The following is a 13,357-nucleotide window of genomic DNA, read 5'->3' as shown; positions in this document are numbered from 1 at the left end:
TTCCCTCCTTGATTTTTTAACATATGGCCCTCTGCTGCTGCTGGTGATGAACACAAATAGGCAGCTACTGAACATGCACTGCTTTTCAGATACTGAGGAATATGTTGCATCATTTACCCATGCACCATATCATATGCAGTACCTCTCTAAACTACAGCCTTTACCCGTGGTTTAACTTTGAATTTGAGTATCTTGGTTGTCTTAAACTCTGCATCTCTTTTAGTTTCTGTCTACTTTGTAAACTTTTGTCCTTTCAAAAGCTCTTGTTTAAAAGCCTCAGTCATTTTTTTGAGTGTGTGCGTGCATGCAAATGTCTGTCTGTGTTTTTAAATACAGGTATAGGCTTTCAGGCAGCAGAGGCAGCGCTGATGTAAAGTGACATGTTGAGAGACTAATCCTTTGGACACTGGCTGAGGGGGGAATAAAAAAAACGAAATAAAGACAGACATGGAAAAAAAAAAAAAGCTCTAACTCGACAGCATCACAGCAGCAGATGGCATAACCCCCCAGTCCTCTTTCATTGTAAAATCACTCAGTTGTTCTGTAATTCTTCAGTTTTTATCATCCTTAAAAAAAGCTCAGAGGAAGCAAACACAGGTACTGAGTACTCGAGTCATCACTGTCTGTACAGATCAGGCCGTTTCACCTGTCTGCCCGTCTCCATGACCTACACCATTATATGTCGCCTCACCTGACCCATCAGCACAGTTTAAGGCACGGTGATTAGACGTCTGCTAAAAAAACCAAAACAATAGATAGATAAATAAATAAATAAATACAATAAAATAAATATATAACACACAAGCAAGATTCCAAAAAGCTTATCCACACTTTCATTTCCATCCGATTGGATTACTGTAACGGTCTGTACAAAAGGGCTTAACAAGAAAACCTTTTTCAGACATTTACAAAATGCTGTTGCCAGGTTCTGACACGAAATAGGAAATAAATCCTGATCACATTCATCCAGTGACGCACATAATGGACTCACTGCCCATATACAAGTCTCTCTGTGGCTGTAGGCCCAATTAGAGTTATAATGAATCACAGTGACGCAGGACTCAGTTATTAAGCAACACACAACTGAAACAAACTGCAAAAAAATGTCCAATTTCACATAATAAAAAAAAATGATATGTTGTGCTTTAAATAGCCTTCAACAGAAAGTGCCTCAAACCTAGTTTTTAATTTCCATAAATTATTTTAATTAACTTTGCGATTGTAATTGGACATTTTCTCCTTTTTTTTTACCTTCTCTTTATTTCAGATATTATTCTGAACATTACATTAAAATGCATTGTGTTTGAAATGTGCTATACAAATAAAGTTGCCCCGTTTGTCCCTGGGTGTCTTGAGAAATAAAATCCTGACCCCAACCTTCATACTCACTCTTGGTCAAAGTACAAAAGACCTTTGACCACAAACGCATGGAAATAATAAACAAAACTAAAAAAAGAATATGTAGAATTTGATATTATGACTATATTAAAATGACTTGCCTGTAAGATGAAAGCATGTTTAATTAAAATTATACCAAATGATTCAATTCAGTTTTATATTCATAGTGCCAAATCCGAACAAATCATTTATCATTCAATTCATTTATTCATCGACCACTTTATCCTCCACATAAAGGCTGCTGGTACCTTTCAATTACCGAATTTAACACAGAAAAAAAATGTCAGTAACTCTAAAAGTCGACTTATTGTCATTTTACAACTGTATCTACTACAACTGTAGCCTGCAACACTGAAAATGCATAAAAGGAGCTGCCCATGATCCAGCATATCAGCGACTAACTCTCCTAACAGATGTTGTGTTCATAAAAACCCCAACTGACTGCAAAATGAGACGAGAGGTCTCGCACAGACACAGTCAAGGTTCTCCGTTCTGACAAGAGAGCAGATGGCTGTTTGTGGGAATAAACCAGAACACAGAGTCACAGGACACTGCAAGCAAATTCTTCACTACAGCTAATCCTCCCACACATAATAGCCTTTTCATGTTGTCACTTGAAAAATGTTTTTCGTTTAAACCCAAAAACCTCAACACTCACAGGCGGCTTTTATTTGTTTCAATCACCTCGCGCTGCCCCAGACTAAGCATTTTGGTCTTGTGATGCCCACGTATGCACATTAGCAATTTGTTGCTTTCTGTGTTGAGTGTGTGTGTGTTTGTGAACATTACTTTAAAGTGACACGCTTGTTAAAATGTGGCAAATTACAAAAAAAGATTTCTGAAAGTGCTTTGTTTTTCAGTCACCACTAATCTGATCCAGTTATTACCAATAAAATATTTAGAATAATGCATTTTAAACAAAGAAAATGAATAATTTATGTAAAATACCATCATCTCACCTTAATAAAACATGTTTTTTTTATTGGGAACAGTTTTGATTTCCGTCATTTTAAATCACGAGATTATGAAACAGCTATTACAACCTCAGTAAACACTCTAATAACAATACTACCTAAAACCCAACTGCTATTTAATGGAACTAATACCCACTTTTAAAGGAAAGTAAACATTTGCACACACAACACAGTGCAGGGATTAGGTTGTCATTGTTAACAAAAACACATCATAAACACACCAAAGTATTATTTGTGTCATAATTTAGTCCCAGGGCTTTTATTGTGAAAGAGAAACAATGCATTAGTGTGGAGAGAGAGACGCACGGAGCAAGAAAAATGACCCTGCTTCCACATTGTCCAACACAGTGACTTCACTTTAGCCTTCCAGTGGACTGGAGCGCAGCCAACACAACGTCCAACACAACATCCAACACAACATCCAACTCCCAACAATAAATAAACACTCACACTCAGATAATTGAGTAGCTCATAAAAGAAAATTGAATTGAGTTGAAACTAAAAAAGAAAAAAGAAACATACTTTGTGGTGTTGTTAGGGAATGTCAAATATTGTAATAATATAAAGCAAAAATGTATATTCTTAAATGGAATCCGGGCAGTTCACCATGTAAAGTCTGTATTTGCAACTGAGTGATGCACTTTTGTTCTTTCTTTCTTTCTTTCTTTCTTTTGTTATGTAATGTTATTTAAATTCATGCGCCCTTGCTTCCATGTGTCACAAAGCACAGTTTACTCAGGTATAACAGATGAATGAGGCTGAGAAGTGGGAGCGAAATGTAGGTCAACAATTCAAAGTTTTAATAGAGAAGAGTATTTCTTTTTTTTTTCAAAATAAAAGGCTTTGAAAATGTATTAAAAGGATTTGTATTGTGTATTTTATATTCAAATAGGACAACAGTTGAAGTTGATAATGGACTAAAATGGAATACAATGTGATATTAAATACTATTATAACTATAATTGCAATAACAAATCAAGTTAGGTTTGTGTTTTTAACTGTTAACAATGACAAATGTGTTCAGTCTGACTTTACTGACGGAATACTGATTGTACTTTTTCCGTTAAAAAAAGAAAAGAGGACAGAGGAGATTGATTTCTTACCTGAGACAGTCCTGACAACCTCAGAAGTGTTCCTCAGACCCACAAAGGAGAACTGATAGAGCCTCCAGGAGCGAATGTCGCCAACCTCCACTGAGCTCCTCTTCCACTTATACACAATCTCCTCCCTGGGGTAGCCGTCTGAACAAGAGAGGAGAGCGTTTTGTTTGGTTTGAAACTCAAAAGAAAGAGGCTTGGTGCAGAAAGGAATATTTTGTCTTTGCAAAGAAGACTACTATAGAATACCACTTTCAGCACAAAATCCTCAGACATGACTGTGCAAATATGCTCTCTGCAGTGTAAAATGGTGGAAGACTTCTTGATACCAAAGAGAAACATAGTCGGTTTCTTTTCACAGTAATGTGTACTTAGAAAGGAGTTGATTTTCAAATGTGCTGTATCAACTTCAGTGAAATATGTACTAAGAAAACTGTCGGTGGTCTGTTCTCCACAGGATCGTGTGCTTAGATAACGACACGTCGGCGTGTTCGCAGACATGCTGCCAAAAATCCTAAAAATGCCATATCAACAGTTGATTGAAGCTTTACAGTAAATGTGCAGACACTGCTCAGCGACGGCCCTACAGTCAGCAGGTCTGTCTATATATGCCACCTCAAGGCTGACGGCGGTGTTGTGACATTTAATGAAAGTTGACATATATTGCAGTGGCCTTTTGTTGTGACCAGCCCAGGACACCTCTCAGGTGAATGGCTCATCTTGGCAGAGGAGAAATGCTTACTTCCATGGATTTGAACACGTTCGTGAACAATAATTTGCGCGGAAAAAAAACTTTAAAAGTATTGAATCTAATATATCAACTCATGAAATATGACTATGACTTGGTAACAGTGGCGGTTGCTGCTCTTTGAAACAAGGGAAGTGCGATAATGATGTAAAACTGAAATGCTATAATAGTGTTTTTATTTATGGGCTATACTGGCGAGCAAATAACACACAACAACCAGGTATTTGTCAACAGACTTCCCTTCCACAAAATCCACACAGGACTGAGGCTGTCGTGTAAGTTTCTGCAACACTGTCAATCAAAAACTGCTCCACTGACTCCGAGAGAAGATGAGCTTCTCTGGAAGTGACGGTTTTGCCGCATACAGTATGTCCAATCACTGTCAGGCTCACAGCAGTGAAAAAATAAACTACTCTGTGCCGAAACTAAGAGAGAACAGTTGAAGCTGAGATTCAAGTGGTTTTAATGCGGAGGCAGCTAATCACGAAGATCCCTGATGACACGTTCTAATTGCATTCTAGCACATGTTTAGTATTGAAATGTAAATGCAACACAGTACATACATATTTGACAATATTTTACAGGAAGCTGAGCTTCCCTGGCTGTGCATTCACACCAGCTCCTTCTAAATCGAATCCTAGTTTGTTTGATCATAAAGTCCAGTTCATCTTTTTTATTTTACTCAAACTTGGCGGATTTAAGTAAAAATGACAACACTGATTAACATCTGTGGATATTTCCATTACTTCAAGAGTTGATAATCACAATAGTACTTTTACATGTTACATGATACACTTACATGAGCACAAATGTCTAAAACATCAGTAACTTGAATTTAGTAATGGGTTCCTAACCCTTATCCCGTGACTGGACCTCACTAAATGCTCCTCAGTACAGGTGTTATTCTGACAGTAATGATCTTCAGCCAACTCTCCTGAGATTTCACTCCAGTGTCATCTTCACTTTAGCGGTGGAGCAGTGTGCAGACGACAAGGGAGTGGCCTGAATAATGCACATGAACTTTCCTCTGTGCAAATTTAAAAGGCCTTTATGGCTAAAGTGCTCTCAGACATCCGATAACGCTGGACCTCACAGGAGCAGAGGACGGAAAGGATCTGCCTGTTTGCCACATTACTGCCTGCCAGGAAGACAGTCTGCTCCCTCACTGCCAATGCACCGCGGGCAAATGATTGTTTTAGTGGCTTTTTGGGAAGCTGTAATGTTGCTGGAGCTCAGTGTTAGGAATTCACTTTGGAACGACTTGTCTAAGTCAAAACAGTAATTAAGTTATTTAAATGAGCCTGTTACTTTGAGCAAACTCAACATTACATATATATAGATATACGCTGCATATGTATATCTGTATATGTATAAATACACACACATATACATACATACATACATACATACATATACATATATATATATATTATATATATATATATATATACATACATATATAAACTGTATATCTATAAGTAATTCTCCAGCTGAACCCTGTGATCTATAGCCGGTCAAAACCACTGCGGAGAAAGACAGCGCTGTTTATCACTGCTCTGTTGCTGTGCTGCTGCACGTGGTAAGAAATGTGATAAATGCTGTACGCTGCCCTGCCTGCTGCTGCTGCTTCTTCTCCTTCTTCTTCTTCTTCCTCCTCCTCCTCCTCCTCACCCTCTCAGATCAAGCTCATGTACTGTACAGTACAAGTTTGGAAAAACATCCATGGCTTTCATAAAATTTAAATGAATGCTTCTGTTCCATTTTAAGGCTTTGCTATGCCCCCGGTTTATCTTTCTCGTTGATCTGGAGCTGTTTAGTAAGCATTCTCTCTCTCTCTTGAGTATATCCAATGGTGAATCTCTCTGTAGATCCATCACAGCCTCATTAGCATAACGTGCCCCCTCATCTAGTGCTCACACATAGGAACCGACTCATTTGGACTTGCCTTTACTTTCTGAAAAGTCTTTTTTCAAACAGTATTGACAAAGTGTAGAGAAATCAATCACCTCTTTAGCTGTGATTGACTTGGTAATGAGACATGTATTATTAAATGCCTTTGCTGCATGGCGGTACATGCTATGAATGGATGAATGGTTCAACATTTTTGTGTTGGTGTAGTTTTCTAATGTGAGTTTGTTAAGTCTGATATAGCATTTTAGCTTAGTGTGTTCTGTAGAGCAAATACATGCAAACATCGTGCATCAATATCAACATAAATCCTTGGTTTAGCATGTTGCATTATTGTTCCTCCACTATGCGTGTGTGCATATGCATGTGTACTTGTACTTGTTACCTCCTTTTCTGGCGGTAACGCTGATCTTGTCAGGACCAGTGGTGCTCAGAGGTTCCAACACTCGGTCTTAATGAGGCAGAAGCTCATTTCTGAGGAAATTGCTAAGTTTCGGGCTGAGATTTGAATCGTGTGAATCGAGTCCTCAGAAGAATAGCTGTGCAAACCTGTGTTTGTGTGTGTTTGTGTGTGTGTGTGTGTGCCAGTAGGGTATCAGCATATGGCCAGACTTACAGCTTGAAAACTCCAGGGGACACGAATGCTCATCCATAGGGAAGTTGTTCAATTTAAGCTGGCACTCGGCATCGATGGTCAACCTGCAGAAACACAACGTTTGGATCCAGTGACTTAGTTTTCCATTGATTACACATAAAATAAAATCAATACATGGTAAAAAGATGCATTTATATGCATTAGGGCTGGATGATGTGGCCAAAAAGGTTCATTTTCAAATCAGTCAATATCGACAATTAACACAATAAATGTCAGATTAGTAAAGACAGCTGTGAATTATGGTTCTAAAGGTATATATATATATATATATATATATATATATACATATATATATATACACATATATACTGTATATATACATATATAGATATATATATATAGATATATCCTGTGACATTATAGATGGAGATGATTCTAAATGTTGGTATTGAACTAATGTTACTACACATTTTACAAATCAGTCCTTCACACCGCAGACCCAGACTTATCTGCTATTAACACCAGGCGTCATTAATTAAAATTTCACTGAACTAAATTGATGTTTTCCACACAGCAACACATCTGTCTCCTCTGTTCACAGTCGAGAGCCTTCGTGGGCAAAGTCATTAAACTTCCCCGTAATGAGAGAATGACCTTAAATGACTTTAACCACCCATGTGCTCGCTATTGTCATGTATCATTGTCCTCCGCATCACAGCGGTCATCCTAATTAACCAATGGTTACAATCAGAGTTCCTTAACAAATTAATGGAGTGTAGGTGTGGCGTGCGGCACGGGAGAACATCCATCACGGCTTGATTGAGTCCAGAAGAGTTCACTTTCTCTCTTATTATCACTGGTGATATATGGTGGTGTCTGTTTAAAATGTCCGTACTGTTTGAGATGGAATGCAAACGATGATAAAAGGCACAATTAATAGTTTCCTTTTAATCAACCGATTAACGTGTGTCACATATATAAGAACAAAGAAAGTCAAATTATCTTCTTCCATTTCATCAAATAATTGACTGTCTCAAGATCTTCAGGCAAGACTAGACAATAAAGCATTGATTCTAAGTGGTATAATATTTAGAATAAGTGGGGGGGGGGGGGGGCTGTAGACACAGCCTACTTAATGAATATGAAAGAAAAATATTAAAATTGTCCGTCTGAAACAACATATTTTAGACAAGAGCACCAAAAAAAACAGCTCGGGGCGACGTAGCTCGAGCGTTCCCTTCTCAACTTCCAGCCTCATTCGCTAAGACAGATTTCCTGCATGCTAATTAATGTCAAATTTAAAATGCTGAAATTTTTAAAATTGCCCAGGGCCTATTCAGGATAATCAGTATCATGAATCATTTACAGTATGTAGAGAGGCCGTAAATGGTTACTTTGAAATGCCTTCTGTAGTAGCACGCGCTTGGCTCGTTGCTTGTGATGGACGCCGGTAAGAGCAGGAAACACCGGCACTGACAGGCAACAAAGATATCTTAATTGATACAGATCTGACTTCTAAATATATCAGATTTTATCAAAACTGGGAAAAATGTCACATGTCGCTGCATAATCAATTCCTAGATGACAATAAAAAGGACACAAAATGGCAGAGGTAATGTAAACTGACAATTTAACCTTTTAAATGACCTATGAAATCTAATAACGCCAGCATCCAGTCATAGCTGATGTTTTACCTCAGTGTGTAGAGTATCCGACCGTCGTTCCAGATTCGAAGCATGCGATTGGGCGTGGTGATCCAGTGAGCGTCCGCCTTCTTCGAGTTGCGGAAGAAAGTATCCGGGATCCAGATCTTTCCGACCATGTTGCTGTTGAGACGCAGGACCTTCATGGTGCTGTTGAACTTCAACCTTCTGTCGTACCAGGTCTGGGCGAAAAAGATGTCGATGGTGTATTCCTAAAGACGGATAAAACACACTGTTACACAAAAGTTTGACTCCAGTTTCAACACTACACACGTTTTATGTAACACACCGAGAATAAAGCCTCGCAGTGTAGTCAACAGTATTGTCTGTAACCGCTGCTGTCACTAACTTGGCTTTCAACTGTGAGATGGAATCAGATCAAATCAAAACATGAGCTCCAGAAAGCTTCCCTCCTCTTCCTCCTCCTCCTCCTCCTCCTCCTCCTCTATGTCTGGCAGAAAAAATGTAATGCTTGAGCACATGAAGTTACTTTTCAAAGACAAAATGGTGTCTTTTCAGGCCAGGAATTCATCCAGCAGTGCAATTAACAAATCCCATTGTTTGGCTGGAGTATTATCGAACCTCATAACCTGAAGCTTTGGTGTGAGCCCGTCTCCCATTTGCTCCCTGTGAGAGCTGATGAAAGAGGGCTTCTACCCCCATGCCATAAGACGACTTACCCACCACTGCACCTCCCCACTCCCAACTCAACATACAATGTACACACCGTTTATTATGTGTAGTCATTTTATTCTTTGTGGCGTTAGTTTTTGCACATGAAAATAAACCCTTTGAATCGTGTGAATCCTTTGAACGAGGGATGAAATCACATTGTCGTTGACAAAGACACAGACGGAGCTGAGGAGCTGAGAGCACTCGTCAGATCTGGACTAGGAGCGAGAGAGGCAGAGACTCAAAAGGGGGAGCTATCAATTTTTCTTCTTCTTATTTACTTTGTATGTTGAAGAGCTGAGCTCCATGGTTCAAAGTGAAGAATAGCAGGGGAGAGAGAGAGAGAGAGAGAGTGAGGGGGCAGAAAAAAAATGGGGATTTGTGAGAGGGCATAAAGGCATTAACTCTCTGACAAAGCTTAGCCCAACACTAAACTCCAAATCCACGCCAAAGAATACCAAATGAGATTTAAAAACAACATTTTCACCAGGAAACACTCCCATCATTCCAGCATCACTTTTCCCCTCAACAAAGGACAGATTTACTCTTCAAATGAGAGAGAGATTGGATGAAGATCTTTATCTGGGGCTCAGTGAGTGATATAAACAGCATATATATATATATATATGAGCAAAAGAGAGAACTGCTCATCTCTCGTTGCTATAAAAGCCCCAATTTATAATTCCTTTTCTTCTTTCTCATCATCATGCTCTCTCTCTCTTCTTTATCTCCGTTACTCTCTCCCTTCCCCCCTCTTTCCCGCTCACATAGGTTAGGATGTATCGCAAAGACTTATATAATGGATAATTAAGAATTCAATAATCAAAAATTGTGAACGCAGTGGCCCGGCGACAGTGATTACATGTGAACGGAAGGCAATCAGTCGACCTTTCATGTCGGCAGAATGCCCTCGTCTCTCTCTCTCTCTCACACACACACACACACACACACATTTTCTCTTTTAACTTTACTGTGATTTGTGCTTTGTTATTGAGAGTAGGAGTTTTAGTGAAGACTAAGTGAAATGGAAGCCCCCCCCCCCACAACCACCAACACATAGAACAGACTGCTCTGCCGCAGAATCACAAGCGAAGTGGCTTCTCAGTAAGGACGTGCAACAGAAAACGACACACATAACAATGCTGATGTGAGTTTTTTGAGACTCCCTCGATTTATTATTCTCTCTCATTCTCCCCCTACAACCACTGTCAGACAACCAGCGCTGCTCTATTTTAGTCACTGCTGCAGTATCACAGCTTAGTATTCCATTGCAGCTGGTTTAGCATTATTTATGACATGACAGTGGTAATTAAACAGCAACACGGAGTCGCCATTAGATGAAAATCAACAATTATTTTATTTTTAGCAATATGCTTTTGTGTCTTTTTAGGGTTTTTTATATGTATACTATATATATATATATATATATATATATATATACACACATATACATATATACATACATACATATGTATGTATATATATATACATACATACATACATACATATATATACACACATACATATATACATACATATATATACACACATACATATATATATATATATATATATATATATATACACATATACATACATAAATATAATCTGTTATCATTGTGCAACCAGTACAAAATTCCAAATGTCAATCCATATCAGCACACAGAGATGATCAATAAGCTTAAAAAAAATCCAAACCAGATCCAAGAAAATCGACAAATGGTTGTAAGACCTTGAACAGGTGACACGTCAGATTGTAGCTGATGCAAGTCTTGGCAAGTACAAAGTGAGAACATCCTCAGATTTGCCAGCGTACACAGCAATTTGCAAATATTATGCTACTTTGATATCTGCCTCATCTGGTTTGTGCTGTTATTTACTTCTCTTGCTCAAAAATAGACGCTGGCTGGCTGACGGCAGTCGGATTAATGAGATGGACCATATTCTTTTTTTTTTTTTTTCCTGTGGTGGAAAAAGCCGCTGTAGTGGTTAAGTAGGTGATTGACACCTGTATTGTATCGCTACACAACAAGAGCAGTGGAGCGGCACAGTGATTAGATAGACAGCGAGCCTTTGGCCTGCTGAAGTGTGTTTGAGCAAGACGCTGACTCTGCCTGTTCCACAGACAGGAGGTTGCTCAAGGTCTTTATACATTCACCCGCCCCGGGACTGGAGGCAGGCCAGAGGCATACCTGCGATATATACTGTACATAGGACTGGGCGATATGGCCTAAACATAAAATAAAATCCCTGATTTTACATAATCATAGACTGAAAGCTCCAATTAACGCCGCTTTTGGGTTGTCGCTGGAAAACCCAAACCAGTTCCAAACCACTTCCTTCCTTGGGTACAGACTTCTCGCTCTCGTTTGCGGTAGCCATGTCGTTGCTGTATGTGTGAGGGGTGGGGGCAACCGTACGGAAGCTCCTGGGGGCAAACGGTGCGCCGTAGGAAGAGGAGAAAAAAACTAGATTTAAAAAAAAGATTTTTTTATCAATCGATAAAATCGATATATCGCCCAGGCCTAACTGTACATATGATTTTCTTCCCAAATTTGCCATCGTTATTGTTGGGAAATTCCGAATCAGACTAAAAATCAATAACAACACTGACACATTAGCATCATATATGATGAGTACTTACCATGTTGATGGCATTTACTGGTCCGATGCTGTTGACAAACATGTCTGTGTGAATCACTGTCGGTTTGACTGTAAAGAAGCACAGGGAAATCACAGATATCTATCATGCATCGTGTTTCAGGCATTAAAGAGTAAGCATACAAAACTGCAGGTGTTGTCAGAACCACAACTGTTCCTCCATTCATCTGTACACTACACTGTATAGATCAATTTGTCTGTGACAAGGGTAAATCCAACTTCCTCTTCAAACAGGTCTCCTGTCAGTGAGCCACACACTTAGTTTGTTTTTTAAGGCCAAACTCCTGACCCATTTACCAGAATACCCTTGAGCCTCGCGCAACATCCCATCCATCCCTTTTTTCCCCCGTCCTTTCATGCTGGAGGCCTGTGAGCTCCTCCTGATTGTGAATCATGGACTCTTTACTCACAGACCTGCCGGTGTTTGCTTTTGCAGTCACACAGAGAGATGCACTTGTTAGTGAAAAGTGTTCCGACACGAGATCTAAGGCAAGTTTGAGCCAATCAGCTGATAAAGTGGGTTAAGTTGCACATAAATAAATGTACTTCTGCTCATGTGTACGTCCGACCACTGCCATGCATTACACCTCACGGTGTTCGCTGTCGTTGCTGGTTGAGTGAGACGGACAGCCAGATGTCAAACACAGTACGGCTGCAGAAAGTGGACAGGCTCGGTGTCAGATGGACTCTGTCTGGACTTTGCCGTCTCATATGCACGTTTATGGATGAGCGGACGTCGTGTCAGTGAGAAGAGTCAAGTTGAGACTTGCACGGCCTCGGGGCGTGACGCAAACGCTGTAGTTGAGTGTGAGAGAGACACACAGCGGGACTGAGTGCAGGTTTGCATGCATTTTTCATGTCACTTTCAGCAGGCGTACACCAATGTACATTTAAACCCCATCCACCACACACACACACACATATAACAGTACATCCCATCCAAGTCGAGCAGTGCTCTTAATGGTCTTCAAATATCTTGTGTTGCTTTTGGGTAAAAATACGAGTGAGTGGCTATAAATATTAGCGTGTATATGCATGTGACGCCCAAATATATGTAAAAACCTTGGACTTGGATTATTAGACACATTACTTGTAAAGCTGTGGGCACAGCGTACATAGGAGATACAAAAAAAAATTATAATTTTCCTACTTTATGTGGCCAACTGCAAAGTGTTTTCTCCCATGCATGAACACGCAGGTGCCAAGAAACATCTCTCCGAGATGCCAGTGCACATTTGAAGAGGCTGTGCTAAAATTTCCAACTTACTGTCTGGAACAACACACAGTGCTGCACGCCAAGATACACCCACATCAGTCATCCGACACCAACACTCACCAAATTTGCTCATAGAATCAAACGACCAATGTTGTAGAGCACTTTATTAAATACATCATGCTCCCTGTATGGTTACTGCTACTTTTCTTGTTATTCTAGAAGCCAATGACCTTCATCAATGCCATAAGGATTTGTAAATTCTTACATTCTCAGTGTCTCTGTTCCATATGCTTGAGTTTTCATGTATGCACTGCAGGGTCATTAAAAATTAATGAGAATCACAATGGACTTCAAAGGGAAACTTGGGCACGAGCAGCGTTGAATC

The 13,357-nt window shown here is 39.5% G+C and overlaps 1 protein-coding gene across 4 annotated transcripts in view; it reads right to left on the bottom strand.

Moving 5' to 3' along the window:
- Positions 1–13,357, bottom strand: part of gabrg2 (gamma-aminobutyric acid type A receptor subunit gamma2) — a 39,434-nt gene that overhangs the window by 17,781 nt on the left and 8,296 nt on the right. For all 4 annotated transcript variants that reach the window (XM_058627361.1, XM_058627362.1, XM_058627364.1 and 1 more), the window contains exons 3-6: positions 11,740–11,807; positions 8,415–8,635; positions 6,742–6,824; positions 3,476–3,613 (exon numbers count right to left, since the gene is read on the bottom strand). In XM_058627361.1, coding sequence (XP_058483344.1) covers positions 3,476–3,613; positions 6,742–6,824; positions 8,415–8,635; positions 11,740–11,807 — 510 coding nt within the window. The remainder of the gene's footprint in view (positions 1–3,475; positions 3,614–6,741; positions 6,825–8,414; positions 8,636–11,739; positions 11,808–13,357) is intronic.

Source organism: Solea solea, chromosome 4 (assembly GCF_958295425.1).
Source record: "Solea solea chromosome 4, fSolSol10.1, whole genome shotgun sequence".
Lineage (NCBI taxonomy): Eukaryota > Metazoa > Chordata > Actinopteri > Pleuronectiformes > Soleidae > Solea > Solea solea.
Note: the sequence above shows the minus strand (reverse complement) of the source record. Positions and strands in the feature narration are given on the sequence as shown.